Here is a 16,981-nt window from a genome sequence, read left to right on the forward strand (position 1 = left end):
CTGGAACCCCAGCAGCCATGCTGGACCGCACGGTGATCTTTGGGACGGAAGCCAGGCACTGGCTAGGCAGAGACAGAAGCTGCGTCTCTGGTGAGCAGCCCTGCTTGGCCCCTCGCATCTCTCCAGCCTCCTCTTCCCACCCACGTCCAAGCTCTGCCTCCGTCTTCACTGCCCATTGGCCCACACCCCCTCCCCACCATCAGACAGTAAGTTCTGAGAAAGCAGGGATTTTCAGGTGATTTTGTTCACGTAACAAGAGGGATCCCCAGTGCCTGGCATACAGTAGGTGCTCAATTTGTTAAGCAAATGATTAAAGAGCGAGGCCTGTAGGGCTTTTCAGCTGAGTCAACGAAGTACTTGTTGGGGTTAAGGCTGTTTGGATCAGGTTTTCTGTCCCTGGCACCCCCCAATCTACTGAGCACCGCTGGGATTCATGGACGAGGCCCAGCACGGGGTAAATGTCGGGTGAACATCTGCCGTGTGGACACGGAGACCGCAGCAGCTCAGGACTGCGGCTGGAGGTGGGGCGGACACGGGAGTGTCACGAGTGCTGCCCCTGCCCCAGCGAATGGCGACGTGCCAGGCCCTCGAGTTAGGTGAGGCTGGGACACTGGCTTGGGCACAGCAGCACATGGAAGTGATGTGTCCCTTCCAGAAACTGCTTTCCGAGCCACGCCGCCCTTCTGGCCCCCGGCCAAGGTGGCCATGCCACTGGGTGGGAAGTGGGCTGTGACGAGGCTTGGCCCCGAGATCCCTGCCCACCCTCGAAGAAAGCAGCCCCAGAGAGGGGCCCCCTCGGCTCTGTACACGCCCCTCGAGATGCCCACTTGGCCCACACAAACCAGCCAGCTCTGGGGGTTAAGAGCCAACTGACCCCGAACAAGGAGCTCAAGCCTGGGATGTGGCCTGACCCCGTGACTGCTTGCTGGAGAGCTCAGCCTGACTCTGCCGGGGCCACAGGCAGGGGGAGCCCCGTACCCCAGCAGTCAGCGCACCCCGGTTGGTGGGCAACGCAGGAAGTCAGGGGCTCCCCCACCTCCCAGCCAGCCATGGCCAAGCCCGGAAGCCACTGAGACCTGGCAGGTCGTGGTGCTGCAGGGATGCCAGAGTCGGTGTCACGTACCACATCTGTCATCAGGGGGCTATGAGTGGGGCAGGTGCCTGTCAGAGCCATGGCCTCCCCAGGGACTGGAGGCATCAGCCTAAGAGGCAGAGGCGGCATGGCCACGGCTGCTGCCCAGACACCATGGCCCTGCACTGACGTGAGGGCCATGACACCTGCCACTGGAGCCAACCAGCCAGGGGGCCTGCAGGACTCAAGGAGCTACACACCCAGGCTTCTCAGAAGACTGCATTCCCCGATCCAGCAACTGGCTCAGAAATGGACATGTGTCCTCAGGTCAGGTAGAGCCAACCTAAGCCCTTCTGGGAGAGGTGGTATGTGGACACCAGGAGGCAGAGCTGGGATGACAGGCTGCAAGGGGCCACCTTTCTAACCTGCAGAGAAAAGCAGGGAAACACACAGAGCCCTGCTGCTCTTGGCCCAGCTCCTAGATCCAGCTATGCCTGAAGCCACAGCTGCCTCTGGGAGCCCAAGCCCTTGAGCCAAAGGCTATTATATGTCCATAGGCCTAGGTGCTGGGGTGCTCACAAGCTGGAGCCCACTCCCAGGGCTCCTCAGAGCCCACCAACGGCTGGCCCTAGGTCCCACCCACCACCACCTAGTCTCAGCCCTGCACCTTCCGGACACAGAGCAGGGCTGCACTGCCTGATCTCTTGGGCCGGGTGAGGCCCTGACGAGCACTGGCCAGTGCACTGTGAGTGAAGCGGTGAGAGGTTCCCAGGCTGGAGGACTGAAATGCTGCTGTGAGCCCTCCAGGACTCTCCCTCTGCCGCAGAGACCAGACATTTGAGGTGGGAGCTGCTTGGTCAGCCTGGGTCCCTGAGTGACACTGATGAACACGGCCCCCAGCCAAACCAGGGTGAACACAAAGTGTGAGCAAGAAACACCACTGCATTTTAGGCCATAAAAATGCGGGGGGGGGGGGTGCTGTTTGTTACCCAGCATAATCTGGCTTGAACTGACTTGATGCATGCTGTTCCCACTTCTTATGTGTTACTGACCCCCAGGAGCACCAGGAGAGGCAGAATCAGGCACAAGGGAGGCCTTCCTGGGTCCCCTGCCCAAAAGCCACCTGCCACTTTCTCAATACAATCTGACACCCAAGCGTATTTCCATGTACCCCCTGGTGCACTGATGTCTGATCTCAGCCTCGAGAGGTGGTAATGGGCGAGGCTATCAACCCCACCCAGTGTGGTGGAGCCGGAAGCCAGCTCATGTTGCAGTCAGCAAAGGCCAGGGTATGCCGACTAACAAGCAGCCCCCACATCTCAGTCACACTGTGCCTCTGCTGAGGGTTTGGCTGGGGCTGGGCTCCCTGCTGTCACTCAGGGGCCCAGGTGGGGGCCGCCCTGAATGACCCACTAACACTTTGGGCATCTCCCCTGGAGCAGTGGGGAGACAGTCAGTCCTCACGCCAAGATTCCTGAGGCCTGGTCTCGGCGCTGGGGACACAGCAGTAAGCAAACAGGCTGCATCCCTGCCTCCTGGAGCTGACATTCTAGTGGAGACCAAATATAGTAAAATGGTGTGTGAAATGGTGATAGAGGACACAGAGAAACATCCCGTGGGGTCAGAGGGCAGAGGTGATGAAGGCTGCTGCAGTGGCCAGGTGGCCAAGGAAGGATGTTCCCTCTGAGGACCTGACATGTGAGCAAAAGAAGGTGGCAAAGCCTATGCAAAGGCCCCAAGCAGGGGCACTTGGCTGGAGGACAGGACAGGGAAGGGGCTGATGTGGCTGGGTGACCCAGGGGACAGTGCAGCGGCCTCAGGAAGGGCCCCGGGGTTGGGCCGAGCAGGTCGGCTTTTACTCCGAGTGTGAGGACAGCCAGGGAGTGACCCAATGTGATCTGTGCCTGAAGAGGAGGCTCAGGGCTCAGGGCTCTGGGTGTGAGGCTGACGGGGTGCCCGGGGGCTGTGGGGTCCTGCGCAGGGGTGCCAGTGGAGGGTGAGAAGTGGCCGGATTCTGACACACTGGACAGCAGGTTTGACTGGACTCCCAGCGGCTCAGGAAGATGGCGGGTGGGAGCAGGATGCCTGCAAGCTGCAGCCAGCACCTGCTCGGCCATCTGTCCGCCCAGCTCTGCCCACAGCCAGGAGCCACAAACATCCATGGAACACAGAGGCCCCTGCCCAGGCGTACCCTCTGCCAGGCCAGCCCCGGACCCTCAGCCACTCTCGCCACCTTTGGGCACAAGTTACAGCAACCACGCTGCACGAGAGGCACACCAAGTGGGAAAGCAGCAGGAAGAGGTGCCCAGCCCTGTACAAACTCAGTCTGTGAGCAGAGAACATTCTGCAACACAACGGCCGACAGCTGCCTCTGGCGGGTGGCTCGGTTGAGGCCGTGGGTCTCGGGCCTCACTGGGCGCTGCCCTGACGGGGGGCAGCGGCAAGCAGGGGCTCTGGAGCCCGGTGACCCACAGTCCGGACGTCAGAATGGGGCCACGGGCAGACGCCCCCGGGCGTGCCCCTCCTCCACTGGCGCCAAGGCCAACAGGCGAGCTCGGATTCAGGACACGGCCCCCACCTCCCGCCTCACACCTGCTGCCCTGAGCGGAGGTTAAGGGGCATTTAAACCCCGGACAGCACAGGAGTCTCACAAGTGGGGAGAATGACTGTACCCCATAAAACTCAGGCCTGGTGCTGCTGCCAGAAGAGGGACTCCTGCCACCGGGGGCTGAGGCCATGGCTGTGGAGAAGGGAGGACCCCGGGGTGGGGGAAGGCAGAGGGGAGGCTGGGGTTGCGACCGGGCGCCTGATCTGCCCCCCGCCCGCTGCGTGGGCTTCACTCCTGTAGCTCAGAGCGACCAGCCCGCAGGCTGGGGGGCTCTGCTTGCCCTCCGCCCAGCACCCCGTTTCTGTGCTGCATTCCCTGCTTGCTCCCACAGCCGACTCCACCTGCTCCCACCCTCTGCATTCCCAGAACAGAGATGCCCCAGGTCTAAACCTTCCATCGAGTTTCCAGCAAGCCAGGGCCCCGGGGCTCAGAACACCCAGGCCATCTCCTTCCTCCAGCTGCCCTTCCAGGCTCCCTCCTCTCTGCGGCCTGTGCTGGAGGTCGCAGGGCTGCGGCCAGCCTGTCGGGGCCCTGGGGGCGGGACACGCACACGGGAACGCTCCCCCTCAGAAAAGCAAGGAGAACGCAGGCTGAAGGTCACCCAGGTGGGGCCAGACCCGAGGCTCCCATGCTTCTCTTATCAAGTTGGAGATCAGGCCCTTGCCAGCTCCCCTCTGTGGACACCAGCTCCACTGGTCTGCTTCCCACTAATGGACACTGAGACCGTTTCTCTGACTGTGGATAATGTCGTGGGTTCCCCTTCCGGGGACGCGCTGAGAGTCTAGGTGACCAGGTGTCACGTCTACTGTGGAACCACCAGGCTCCACACTGAACACTTCTCACTCTGCAAAGCTCACAAACGAATGGGAATGTCTTCAAGGAGCTGGGACGGGGGCAGGAGGGGAGAAGCCACGAGCGGGACATGAGGCTGCAGTCAGAGTGCCAGGCCTTGGCCTGGGCCAGGGTGCCATGACTCCTGGGCACTGGCCGGAGCTGGAGAGCCCTGGGTGACACGTGCTCCTAGCCGGAGCCAACTCCAGTTTCCCACAGACTAAAAACCAGATGGGGACACTGAGAGCACAGCCAGGGCCCTCCAGGCACACGGGACGGGCTGACCCCTAGGGGTGGCAGGTAGAGGATCAGAAACGGATGCCTCCCTGGTGTGAAGTTACAACACAGTGACCAGGTGGGCGTGGACAGTGACCAGGTGGGTGTGGAGCAGACCACGGACCTTCGGAAGCGCAGACTCTGGCTGGTGACCCCGGCGCTGCTGCCATGAGGCACCGTCTGTACATGGCCTCCAGGAGTCCTGACCATGGGTGCAAGGTCAACGAGCCTGGCCTAGGTTTTGCTTTTTCTAATTTGAGAGCCTAAAGCCAGGAACCGGGGCGACAGAGTCCAGGCTGGTGCCCCAAGCGCAGGCGAGGTCTGTTATGGGCAGTCCCCCTAGGATGTGCATGGGAGGTGCTAACATCTGTGGTACCAGCCAGCTCTCCCCAGGGTACGCTCTGACTAAGAGGCCGCGTGGAGGGAGGAGGTGCCCGGCTGGCCGTCAGCATGGGCCGAGTCCTGCCATCGACGCAGGGGGCTTAGAAGAGACCCACCTCCAATTGAGTTCCCTTGAGGCCCCCGCCCCGCCCACCCCCATCACAACCCACGCAGAAGGCCAGTGATGTTGCACCCATGGTCCGTCCCACAGAGACCCAGAGACGACACACAGGTGGCGACCTGAGCCACTGAGTCTAGGCTCACGCTGGGTCACAGGCCAGTCAGCTCACCAAGTAGTCATCCGGCCGGATCCCAAAGAGCTCCCGGAAGTAGCGGAAGGCAACGGGTGCGTAGGTCTTGAACCTGAAGTCCTGGAAGTGGTGGGCGGGGGTGAGGTTGCTGCCTTCACTGCAGAGGGAGCAAGGGAAGCCTGTGAGGGTCCATGGCTTGGGTGCTTCTCCCCTCCCCAACCTGACGCCCCGCCTCCCCCAGGCCCCTAGATGGCTAATCCAATCCAAAAAGCAACATGGGGCTCCTGATGGGACAAAGGGCCCTGGCCGGTCTCAGGCTGTCCCCTAAAGACTACCCTCCTTTCCTTCATTAGCAACGGAGCCCACGGCATTGGCTGGGTACACGGCCACCCACAGTAAGACCACTTCCAGCCTCTCCCGCAGCCTGCTGGTGTGGTCCGAGGACTGTGCTCAGCCAATCGGCTGTGAGTGGTGGAGGAATGACACGCATCCTTTCTTGGTCATACCCATAAAGGGCAGGGGTATGTGCTCTCCTCCTCCTTTGTGCTGTGGGAATGCAGGTGCGATGGCAGGAGCCTGCGCAGCCACCAGGGAACAGTGGTTAATAAAGCAGCACACTGAAGATCCCAAAGAGCTCCCGGAAGAGCAGAGCAGCCAGAAGGAATGTGGGCCCCAACATCGTGGAGTCACCCAACTAGCCCTGGACTGCCTGTCTGTGCATGTGTGTGTGTGTATGAGAGAGAGAGAGAGAGAGAGGGAGAGAGGGAGGGATAGAAAGAGAAACAACAAACTTCTATCTTTTCCTATTTTTAAAAAATCACCATTATATTGCATCCTGCTGGTTTAGCAGCTGACTGATATCCTGACTGACAAAGGGCTGGACCGCAAAGCCAAGGCGACTCCAGGAGGGGCCTTTGCTGTTGTGGGCAGAGAAAGGAGCTCAGAGGATCTGAAGTCTGCTTCCCATTGCGGCTGTCTGTCTGCAGGGCGAGGCTGCGGCCCTGGGAGGCTGCCTGTGCGGGCCAGGTCTGGACCCACCTGGGGAAGAAGATGCTCTCCACAACATAGAAGTCCTGCATGAGCACGTCACGCTCTGGCTTGGAGCTCAGGTTGCCCACGGTGTAGCCGATGCCCAGCTGGATGGCCCCCTTCAAGGTGGAGGACGTGGTCTGTGGGAGAAACCGAGCCGCATCAAGACCCCCGGAGCTGATCCCCATCCCCTACCCGGCCACCAGGGTGAGAGGCAGGATGGGAAGCCCCCTCGGGACAGGGATGAGGGCAGTATCTGGCAGCTCGGTCCCTGACACCCACCCCCGTGGGGCCCCCAGGCACCTCCAGGCCCATCAGACACACTGCCCTCGGTCCTGTCACTCAGTGCACAAGGTCATACAGCAAGGAAGAGGCCTAGCTGAGATGCCAACACCACTTCTCAGGGCCCCAAGGCCTATTTTCTATCAATTCTAGAAAGTTCTCACATCTTAAAACTGCCCCAACTCAGCAGGGGTCTAACCGCTGGCAGGGCTCTCTCAGGGGAAGGCCCTGTACGCAGTGCGGCCGGGGCTCCACGTCCGCAGACCTGGGCTCCTCCTGCCCGCCTTCAAGGAGCTCTGCCCTGCCACAGCGGGGGCAGCTCTGCCTCTCCACACCTCAGCTTCTGACCCCAGTGGGGGGCACAGGCGACAGTGCCGGCCCTCCTGGGGCTGCCGGCACGCCTGCCCACCTGCAGAAGCACGTGTACTTCTCTCAGCACTGCCGTTCACGTCACCCTCACCCTGAGCTCTAGGCAAGGCGCCTCCTGAGAAGAGTCCCTCGACCCACAGTGGCCCCGTCCCAGGAGCAAGCCCTTCCCCCGCGCCAGGTCGCCCGGCCTCAGGCACTTCTCCTGAAGCCCCTGAGATCCACTCCCTCAAGATGCCATCGACTGAACAGGATTATGCAGAGAAGACACACAGACTGCCAAGAGCACAGGCGAAGGTGGAGACACAGTGAGACCTGCTTCCCACACCCTGGGAGGGACGTGATCAGACAGACGGACAGCTGGTGGCAAGGGGATGGGAGGATGGAGACCCCCGCTCGGCCGCTGGGGATGGAAAATGGGCGGCCGCTGCCGGCAGTCTGAGGCTCCTCCCACAGAGCCTGCGGGGCCCAGAGGCTCCACGCCCAGGTGTGCGGCCCAGAGACGGACAAGCACGGCTCACAGACACCCGCACGCAGGCCTGCCCGGCAGCGTTGCCGTCGCTGAAAACCGGAAACCCAAGCGCCCAGCAATAGAGGAGGAGATACAGGAAACAGGCCCCTCCACACGAGGCAGCATCGCTCCGCCGGGGAGGGCGAGCAGCCCTGACACCCGCTGCCACGGGGACGGACCCCAAGAGCACGGTGCTCGGGGAGAGAAGCAGACACAGAAGGGCACAGTGGGTGTCCATGGATGTGAGACGTCCGGAACAGGCCAGTTCCTAGAGAGAGGAAGTGGGTTCCTGGTATAGGGGCTTGGGGGGGGCCTGGGGTACTTGCTGTTGGGGACGGGTTTCTTTTCAAGGCGACAGAAAAGTTCTAAAATTGACTGCGGCAACGGCTGCATGGCTCTGAATGCTCTAGAAACCAGCAAACTGTGCACTTCAAAAGCGTGACTCACTGGGGGCGTGCCCGCTCTCAGCAGAGCGGGTGTATTAGGAGGTGCGACAAGGCGGGGGGACCAGCAGCCATGGTCCCAGCTCCCGGAACAGCCCTGGCCCAACCTGACCTCAGAGCCTCCCTCACCGCTGCCTCAGCCCCGCTTTCCAAGCTGTGGTCTCCTCTCTAGACTAGCCAGCAGGGCGGGGGGGGGGGGGGTTGCAGCCTTGGTGACCAGCTGTCCCCAGGATGACATGCAGCAGGGGCCTCCCTGGACCGAGAGCAACCGCCTGCAGCTGAACGCCACGCCCGCCCCCGGCTTCCTCGCCAGCCCCGCCGGCCGAGCGCAGAGCAGGAACCTTCTTGTAGGTGGTCTCTCCGGACGCGTCCACTCCCCGATGGCCCAGCTTCTTCCCGTGGCCAGGGCCTGGCTGTCCTGTCATCAGCGGGGCCTGGAGGAGAGAAGCAGGCAGTGTTCAAGACGGGCGGGGGCCAGGGTGCTGGGGCAATCCTGGCAGGAAAGGGCTGTGCCTGTTGTGGGGCCCAGGGCGGGGGCTGCTTTGTGTGGGCCAAACCAGGCCCAGGACTTCCCGCTCCTCCAGAAAAGCAGGAGGCTGGCCACCCCGTCCACCTGCAGGCAGCGGGAGAAGAGCCCCAGTTTCAGGTCTTCCCTCAGCACTGCTGACACCCGGCTGGTCACTGGCTGCGGGCGTCCTGGGTGCTGGGGGGTGTGGAGCAGCATCCCTGGCCCCACCCCCTCAATATCAGAAGCCCTTTGTCCTGACGACCACAGATGTCCCCAGACACGGCCCTGGCGAGACCCTCTGGGTTGGAATGACTGCCAACAGCATCTCCTCCCTGAGCGAGGAGGTCCCGCTGGCCTGGGAGTGGGTCAGCTCCCGCAAGCTCTAAGGGCCAGATACGGCAGTTGTGACATCCCAGCAAAGTTGTCTGGAAGCCACTGGCCCCGTGTGTGACACCACAGGGGGAGGATGGCGTACGGGGCCTGGGGGCCTGGAGGGCCACAGAAGCCAGCTCAGAGCAGCGGCCCAAGGCTGGCCAGCAGACAGGAATTGTGGCTCCACTAGTTACTGATATTTAAGGAACACCTGCTGTGTACCTGCCACCATTCCGAGAGCTCAGACCAGGCTGTTCTGCACGCTGGCCACCAGGGGGCGGGCTCTCCTCAGGGAAGGTTTGTTGCCACCCAGCTCTGCACCCCTCGCTGGCCCCCCGTCCTGGGCCTGGACGCCCCCCAGGGCCCCAGCAGGTGGAAAAAGCCCTCCTCAGAAAGATCCTGAGTGCCCGGTGGCATCCTGGAGAGGAGCCTGGCTGGGAGGGAAGGCGGACACCTGGGTGGGGGTTGTGGGTGGGGGTTGGTGACAGGGCTCCTGCTACTCCAGGCACAGGTGTGTGACACCTAGGATCCCTCTAACCCGCTGCCCACAGCTCCTCAGACAACAGGGCTCACGGACCCCTCGCAGGTGGCCACCAGGAGTGACTGGAAACTATCCAAGGACTGGGCACCCCGGGCCCACAGACAGCCAGGAGGCACATGCACATGCCAGTGGCCATCAGCAGGAAAGCTGTCCAGGGACAGGAGTGGGAGGCATCCAGGGGGGCACCATCCTGGAGGCACTGTTGACCAGCACAGGCACCGTCCCTCCAGGCCCCCTCGGCCTCCTGTGACCAGGGCTGGGTCCTCGGGGTTCTGCCCACCCCACCCTCCACATTCCTCCCTGAAACTCAAGATGCTGGCAGGACAGATGGGACTTTCACCGTCTGATGACAGGTGCTTATTTGCTTTGCCAGCACCTGGGGACCAGAGAGGTGCAGTGAGATACGGAGGCCACAGAGCAGGATGCGGGCCCAGAGCTTCCTCGTCCGCCTTCGGGAGGCGGGTCAGCATGGGGCCCGCAGGACACTCACCTCCACCGGAGTTGTCTTTTTCTGGGCCGAACCTGAGGGAGAGAAGGAAGACTTCAGTCTGGACAGGTGGTCGGGCCTCCACCTGTCAGCAATCCCCTCCACACATGCCCTGCACCCCAGGGTGGGTCCCAAGGACCCTGCATGGGAACAGTTCTGGAGACAGGATGGCCGAGGCGCAGGACTGACGGAGCGCTGCCAGGAGCAGGGCAGCCAGCGCCTGGGCCTCGTGGTGCAGGGAGGAGAGAGGGCACAGCCCGCCGCCTGGAGGGCACAGTCGGGGGGCCCAGGGCTGGGGCAGCCAAGGATGCTCCCTGGTTCCCGTCCGCACAGCCCCCAGCTGGGGCTGTGGAAGAAGGCTCCTGGCAGGAAGGCCAGCGAGTTCCGTCTCTCAGGACCATTCGCTCCAATCCCCGGGCCCCAGTGAGAGGCCTTGGGCCAACCACTGGCCCCTCTGAGCTTGGTGTCCTCACCCAGAATGCAGGCTCCTGCTGAGGATTATCTTCAGTGAGTGTGGTCGGCAGATCCACGGCTGCCCGCCCCCTGCCCAGCAAGGACGTCCACATTCTGATCCCAGAATGGGCTTTGCAGGCGGGATTAATTTAAGGCCCCTGGGATGGGGGTGACCCTGGATTCCCCGGGGGAACCCATGTCTTCACATGGTCCTCATCAGAGGGAGGCGGGGGCGTCAGAGTCAGAGAGAGACGGGAGATGCTGCGCCGCTGGAGGTGAGGATGGAGGGAGGGGCCGCAAGCCAGGGATGCGGCGCCTCTAGAAGCTGGAGAAGGCAGGAGCCGCTTTTCCCTGGAGTCTCCGGAGGGACCAGTCCTTCCCACGCTTGGTTTAGCTCCGTGGGGACTAAGTCGGACCCCTGACCTCCAGAACTGTGAGAGAATCAATCTGTTCAGTTTTAGACCAAGTTTGTGGTGATCTGTCACATCTGCAACAGGAAATTCATACATTCGTCTCTGCCAGGTGTCAGCTTGGAGACAGGAGGCAGGTGGTGACCAGGACAGACCTGGCCACCCCCCCACCAAAGGGCTCACAGTCAGAGGGGAGCAGACAACGGCCTGGACAGTGGAGCGAGGGCCAGGAGGGTGACTTGGAAGGCAGGTGGGGGGTCAGAGCAGCAAGGGAGGCCTTGGGCTTTTGCCCTCAGGGAGGTGGGACCCCTGCAGCCCTGTGGGCAGAGGAGGGCCCTGAATGAGGGCCTCACAGGCGCCCTCCGGTGGTCTCTGTGGAGGAGGACAGATTGTGGGGGCGAGGGTGGGAGCTACTGGTCCGGGGGTGATGACGGGGTGGGCCAGGGTAGCCAAAGTGGAGGGAGCGAGTGATAAGTGGGCGGACTCCGGGGAGATCTGACACCAGAACAGACAGGCTGCGCCTCCCGGAGGCGGAGTGAAGAAAACAAGGAGTCAGGAGTAACCAAGGGTTCTGGAGGAGCTCACTGGATGGCGCTGCCTCGGCTGAGACCGGGACAGGGCAGCAGTGGGTCTGGGGATGGCTGGGTGCTGGGTGGCCACACTGAGCGTGAGCCCCTGTGAGCCTCCCAAGTGGGGACGTTGAGGGCCAGCTGGGCCCCAAGTCAGAGCTCAGGGGAGGCCCGGGCTGGAGACAGGGCTGTGGGCAGCTATCTAGGGGAGACAGGGTTGCAGCCCCAGGAGTGGACAGGCTGCCTGAGAGGGGTGTGGGGGGGGGAGGGGAGAGGCCCGAGGACCCAGGCCTGGGTTCACGAGGGACAGGGGCCCAAGGGGCCCAGTTGAGGGGTCAGGACACCCACTCTGTCCATCTTCTTCTAACTCCCAGCTCCGGTCAGGGCTGGGGAGTGGGCAGTGACTGCTAAGCAGGATGGGGTTCCCTCTGGGAGGATGATAATGTTCTGGAATCAGCCGCATAACATGGGGAAGACACAAACACTGAACTGTGCACTTAAAAGTGACTTTTATGGTACCTGTGAATTATCAATTCTCTCAATAAAAACCATCAACACGACATGATGGCTGTGGTGCAGCCAGGCTGGCTGGGTGTGGACTCCTAACGGCCACCCCCCAGGTGCCTACCTGTGCATGCCAGGCACCGGGTGCCGAGACCCCCAGGGGGTGGCCCAGGTAGGGAAACAGGCTGTGTGGGCAGCGGGCTGAGGCCACGGTCACGGCAGCAGGCCCCACAGGAGGACCCCGCCTGCAGAACAAAGCTGACAGGCCCTGGAAGACTGATGACTGCACCAGGACAGGGCCCACCAGCCACATGTGCCCACTGGCGACGTGAGGGGCTCCCAGCCCGGCCCCGGGGACGAACTGGGCTCAGCCCATCCCGAGACCCAGCAGGCGGCAAGCGGTGGCGGAAGGTGCTGGAAAGCTGATATAATATTTTCGTTGGCCGACCAACAGCAGAACAATTCACAGGCTTGCATCTGGGGTGTGAGGGAAGGAAGAGGGGAGGAGGCAGGAAGCGGCAGTGGGCCGGGTGGAACATTCCAGACCTCATCTGGGGGCCCTGGTGTCGCTGACTTGGGCCAGCTGCCCTCCTGGGGCAGCTGGGCCCAGGGCCCACCCCCATGCCCCCAAGTTGGTCCAACACTGAGGTCCTGACCCCCACCTCCCGAGGCCTCTGCACTCTCAGGCCTGTTGGGCAGCGTGGTCCTGCCAACACCAAACCCTCAGGACACCCAGCTGACTGAGTGACACCTCGGGGTCTCCCCTCTTGGTGCCTAGGGCCCCCTCCCCAGGCCTCTGTAGGACTCACATGCTGGCTGATAAACAGGGACCGGCCCCTACCCCGAATATCCCCAGATGGGCTCCCCACTGGCCCAGGTCACAGGGCGGGGGCAGAGCCCTTCACGACCTCCCAGTCCTGCCATCCGCACGCCGCACTCACTCTGTGAAATTTCCGTTTGGAACCTTGTCGGTAAACCCTGTGACCAGGTGACCCCGTAGCAGGAGGTCACAAGGTTCCCGTGCCCACTCCCACCAGCCGGGCCAGGGACCATGCCAAGACGTCAGGCTTCTCCCAGCCCAAGATGTGACCAATTATCTTTTGAATGAGCCACCCCGTTTTCGAGGAAATTAAGTTTTAAAAATAGCCTAGGGGAGGGGGAAGCGAGAGGCACTGCAGAGTGGGGGTGATCTGGGGGCACAGCTGTGCGGGGGGGCTGGGTCTGGCCCCCCAGACACCCAGAGGCCTGCGGACAGAGGGACGCCACACCCCCTCCCCCGCACTCACAGGACTGCTCCTCCACATCTGACATGGAAACTGAGGCCGAGAAAGCTCACCAAGGACCCAGGGAGGGGCCGTAGCATCTGTGCTTCAGCAAGGTCACTAGGGTCCGCCTTGAAGTCTACCCAGGATCCTCCACTGCTCCCTGCTCTGCTCAGACCCCGTCACTGCCCCCTGGACCCGTGTAGTCCCCTCCACCCTGGTCCCTGGCTCCCGCCCTCATTTCCACAGTCCATCCTTCCCGCAGCAGCCACCAGAGGGTGTCAGTGAGCCCCTGAGTCAGGCTCTGCCCCTCCTCTGCCCGCAGCCCTCCAGGGTTCCCACCTCTCTGGGGTAAAAGCTCACGTCCTCCCCAAGACCCTGCACGACTTGCCCGCCATCCCCTCCGTGTCCTTCCCTTCTCCCTCTCTCCCCCTCAGTCACTCTGCTCCAGAAACACAGGTGTCCTCATTGTTCCTCCAATATGCCAGGCACAGTCCTACCCCAGGACCTTTGCACAGGCCGTCCCCACTGAAACCTGAAACACCCTTCCCCAAGACCCTTGCAGGGTTTGCCCCCTTGATTCATCCAAGATCTGGCTCAGAGGTCACCTCCCTCAGAGAGGCTGTCCCCTGACCACCTGGCCCCAAACTGCCCTCCGAGGCCATTCTCTCCACACCTCTGGCTTTGTCCATCTTCCCAGCACCCAGCACCACCTGGTGCTTGTGTGTTGCATCCCCGTAACTACAGGGGGCCAGGTCTGCTTTGTCACTCGCCAACAGGCACGTGCAGAGGGGAGAGTGCCAGCTGGAAAGGGCGGCAGCGGGCACGACACCCGTCGGACCACTGCAGGGTCTGTTCCCCCAGGGTAGGGCTGTTGCCCAGAGCACTGACCGCCTGGTGTCCAGGACAGGGCTAGCTCCTCATGACTCAGAGCAAACAAGAAAGCATGAGGCAGACGGGCCTGCAACGCTGAGAAACCAGGAAGCAGCACCGGGCCAGCCGCGTGCTCACTTTCCGGATAAGCTGGAACTATCTGGCTGTCCTTTGGGCCTCCTGCTGCATGGGGCTCTGACCCCGGGAGCAGAGTCCTGCAGGGAGGCTGGCGCTCCACGGGCATGGCTCAGGGCTGGGACACACACCCCCTCCCCCCCGCAGAGGCCTGGCCCGCCAGGACCAGGGTGGACGGGATGCCCACAAGCCACAGCCAGAATCTGCTTGCTAAGCTGTGAGCAGGGCTCTGTGGCCGAGTTCCCGCAGCCGCATGACTCGCTGAGCTACAGAATTCCACGGAAGGGACCGTGTGGCGTCAGGACCCTTCCGGTCCCACACTCTGAGAACCCTGAGCTGTGAGGTCCACGCTGGGGCCCTGGGGAGACCAAGCTGGGGGAGAGGGGCTGGCACCCCTGTGGAGGCCTGAGCTGTGGGAGTTTACGCTGCGGGCCGCACCCAGCCCAGAACACAGAATCGCAAGCAAATGTGTGTTGTTTGAAGCCACAAAGCTTTAAGGTGGCTGTTACGGAGCAGCAGCTGACCAGAGCAGGTATCATGTTTCCATGCTAAGAGTGGTTCTAAAAGGAATACACAGGGTCCAGTTCCAGGGACGACTCTGGGGATGGGAGAAAGGGGTGAGCACTTTACCCCCTCCGTCCAACTCGGACTCCTGACACGCAAGGAAGCATTAAAAATGCCCACATGACGGATTATCCAGCCGTGAGCAGGAGAGCAGCCCTGACACCCGCTCCCACACGGACGGACCCTGAGAGCACGACGCTCAGGGAGAGAAGCAGACACAGAAGGACACGCAGCGTGTGAGTCCACGGATGTGAGACGTCCAGAACAGGCCAGTCCCCAGACACAGGGAGGGGGCTCCTGGTTGTCAGGGGCTGGGGGGGGAGGTGACTGCTGACAAGGTTTCTTTTGGATGAGATAGCAGGTTCTGGACTTAGATGGTGGTGATGGGGGCACAACAAAGTGAACATAATAAAGACCACTCAATAGCGCATTTTAAAAGGTGAATTTTATGGTATGTGAACTATATTAAAAAATTTTTTTTTTTGAAGAATGAATCCTTTTTGTTGCCAAGACACCGCCCGGGTGCGTACTGCGGAGCCGGCTCCAGACCCCGCCCCTCGGCAGCTGGGATGCTGCAAAGCAGCCCCGGTTTCCCCACGCCTGAAACAAGGTCGTGTGACCGACGGAGGTGCCTGACCTCAGGAAGGGCAGCCCACCCTGCAGGCTGGCGCTCCCCCAACCTACTGCAGGGAAGGACCAGGTTTTCCCTCAATTTCCAACCCATCCTGGACAAGACATCAATAAAACACAGTCAAAATCCCCCCTTGAGGAGTGAAGTTTAGACACACAAGATGAAGCCCCAGGATATGTGGCTCTGATCCAGCGTCCACGTGGCTGCCTCCAAACCGGACAGGAGTCACTGCCAGGGACCCCCACCTCCTGGACGAACCTTGTGGAGGAACCAGCCTCGGCCCCTCCTCCCTGGAGGGAGGTGCATGGTACCTGAGCAGTGTGGGGGCTCCATTTGCTAACCCGGGCCCCCCAGCACTGGAGACATGGGCGCCAGATCATTCTCAGGGGCATCCTGGGCGCTGTGGGGCGTGGAGCAGCCTCCCCGCCACCCCTGATGCCAGGGGCCCCTCGGTTGTGACAGCCGCAGATGTCCCGGGGCAGGGTGGCCCAGGTGGGACTGTCTGCACTGGCCCCTGTGGTTGAAAACCCTCAGATGAGATGTTTACGACGACAGTGACAGCACGTATCTTGCCCCCCGCCATACGGGCCCTGCCCCTCAGACCAACCCCACCCCCAGGCTGGAGAGGCAGCCACACCGAAAACTCTACCTCTCGGAGAGGAGAAGGATTTAGACACGCAGCTGAGAGCACCCGTGACACCCCCCACTCGCCCCTAACTCCACACTGACCGGGTGAGATGGGGACTGGCCTCCGCAGTCTGCACGGGGACCTGAGGCCGATGGTCCCCACAGGAAAGCAACAGGCCTGAATGCAGGCGCCCCGGACTCCACAGCCCTGTGCCCCACGAGTGCGTCCCCTGGTTATGTGCCACTGGGAACCCCCTACGTGGGTTTTCTTTCTGCTGTACAGTGTCGATGTGAGTTGAGTGAACTTTCAAAATCACAGTGTTTTGGAGAAAAACCTCGGTTTCTTGAAAAACAAGCAGATTTGGACACACAAGGCCAGCATCCTCACCTGCCTGCACCCGTGCTCTCGCCCCACACAGTCTGTTCCCACCATGGCAAGCAGAGGGCACCTGCGAGCACTGGGGGCAGAGGCCCCCTGATTGAATGATAGGTCACTTCACTACCACCATTTTACAGAAGGGGAAACACAGTTTGGAGACTTAAGAAGTTACCCTAAAAGTCTAAGGAGAGAAACCCTATGATCACATCTCAGAATCTAGAAAAGCAGTCCACAAGACTCAACATGAATGCCATGTCCAAAAAACTTCTAAGAAACTAGAGGAAAGGGGAAAAAATTAAAAGGACAGGGGTGGGTTGTGGAGTAGGAACTAGCTTTACCCTGAACAAGATCAAAACAAACACTTAAGGCAAACACATTAATATCAACAAGACAAGGAGCGCGGCTGTGAGCGCTACCACTGCAGGGGGACGCAGGCCAGTGCCACAAGACAAGAAAAAATCAAAAGAATGAAAACTGAAAAAAAAAAGACAAAATTTTACAAAATCCAAGTGACCAACCACTGAATTAAATGGAGCAAAGCAAGGTGGCCAGATAGACACCAGCGACTCACTGGGGGTCACACGGCAAGCACGCTGGGAAGAGGCAGGACCGGGGA

The 16,981-nt window shown here is 61.5% G+C and overlaps 1 protein-coding gene across 13 annotated transcripts in view; it reads right to left on the minus strand.

Moving 5' to 3' along the window:
* PIP5K1C (phosphatidylinositol-4-phosphate 5-kinase type 1 gamma) overlaps positions 1 to 16,981 on the minus strand; it is a 55,870-nt gene that overhangs the window by 20,087 nt on the left and 18,802 nt on the right. For 12 of the 13 annotated variants that reach the window (XM_031436929.2, XM_064479730.1, XM_031436926.2 and 9 more), the window contains exons 2-5: positions 9,962 to 9,993; positions 8,392 to 8,484; positions 6,458 to 6,588; positions 5,459 to 5,576 (exon numbers count right to left, since the gene is read on the minus strand). In XM_031436929.2, coding sequence (XP_031292789.1) covers positions 5,459 to 5,576; positions 6,458 to 6,588; positions 8,392 to 8,484; positions 9,962 to 9,993 — 374 coding nt within the window. Of the gene's footprint in view, positions 1 to 1,332; positions 1,440 to 5,458; positions 5,577 to 6,457; positions 6,589 to 8,391; positions 8,485 to 9,961; positions 9,994 to 16,981 lie in introns of those variants that run through there. The other variant, XM_064479732.1, reaches the window with a different exon arrangement.

The sequence above is a fragment of the Camelus dromedarius genome, chromosome 27 (assembly GCF_036321535.1).
Source record: "Camelus dromedarius isolate mCamDro1 chromosome 27, mCamDro1.pat, whole genome shotgun sequence".
Lineage (NCBI taxonomy): Eukaryota > Metazoa > Chordata > Mammalia > Artiodactyla > Camelidae > Camelus > Camelus dromedarius.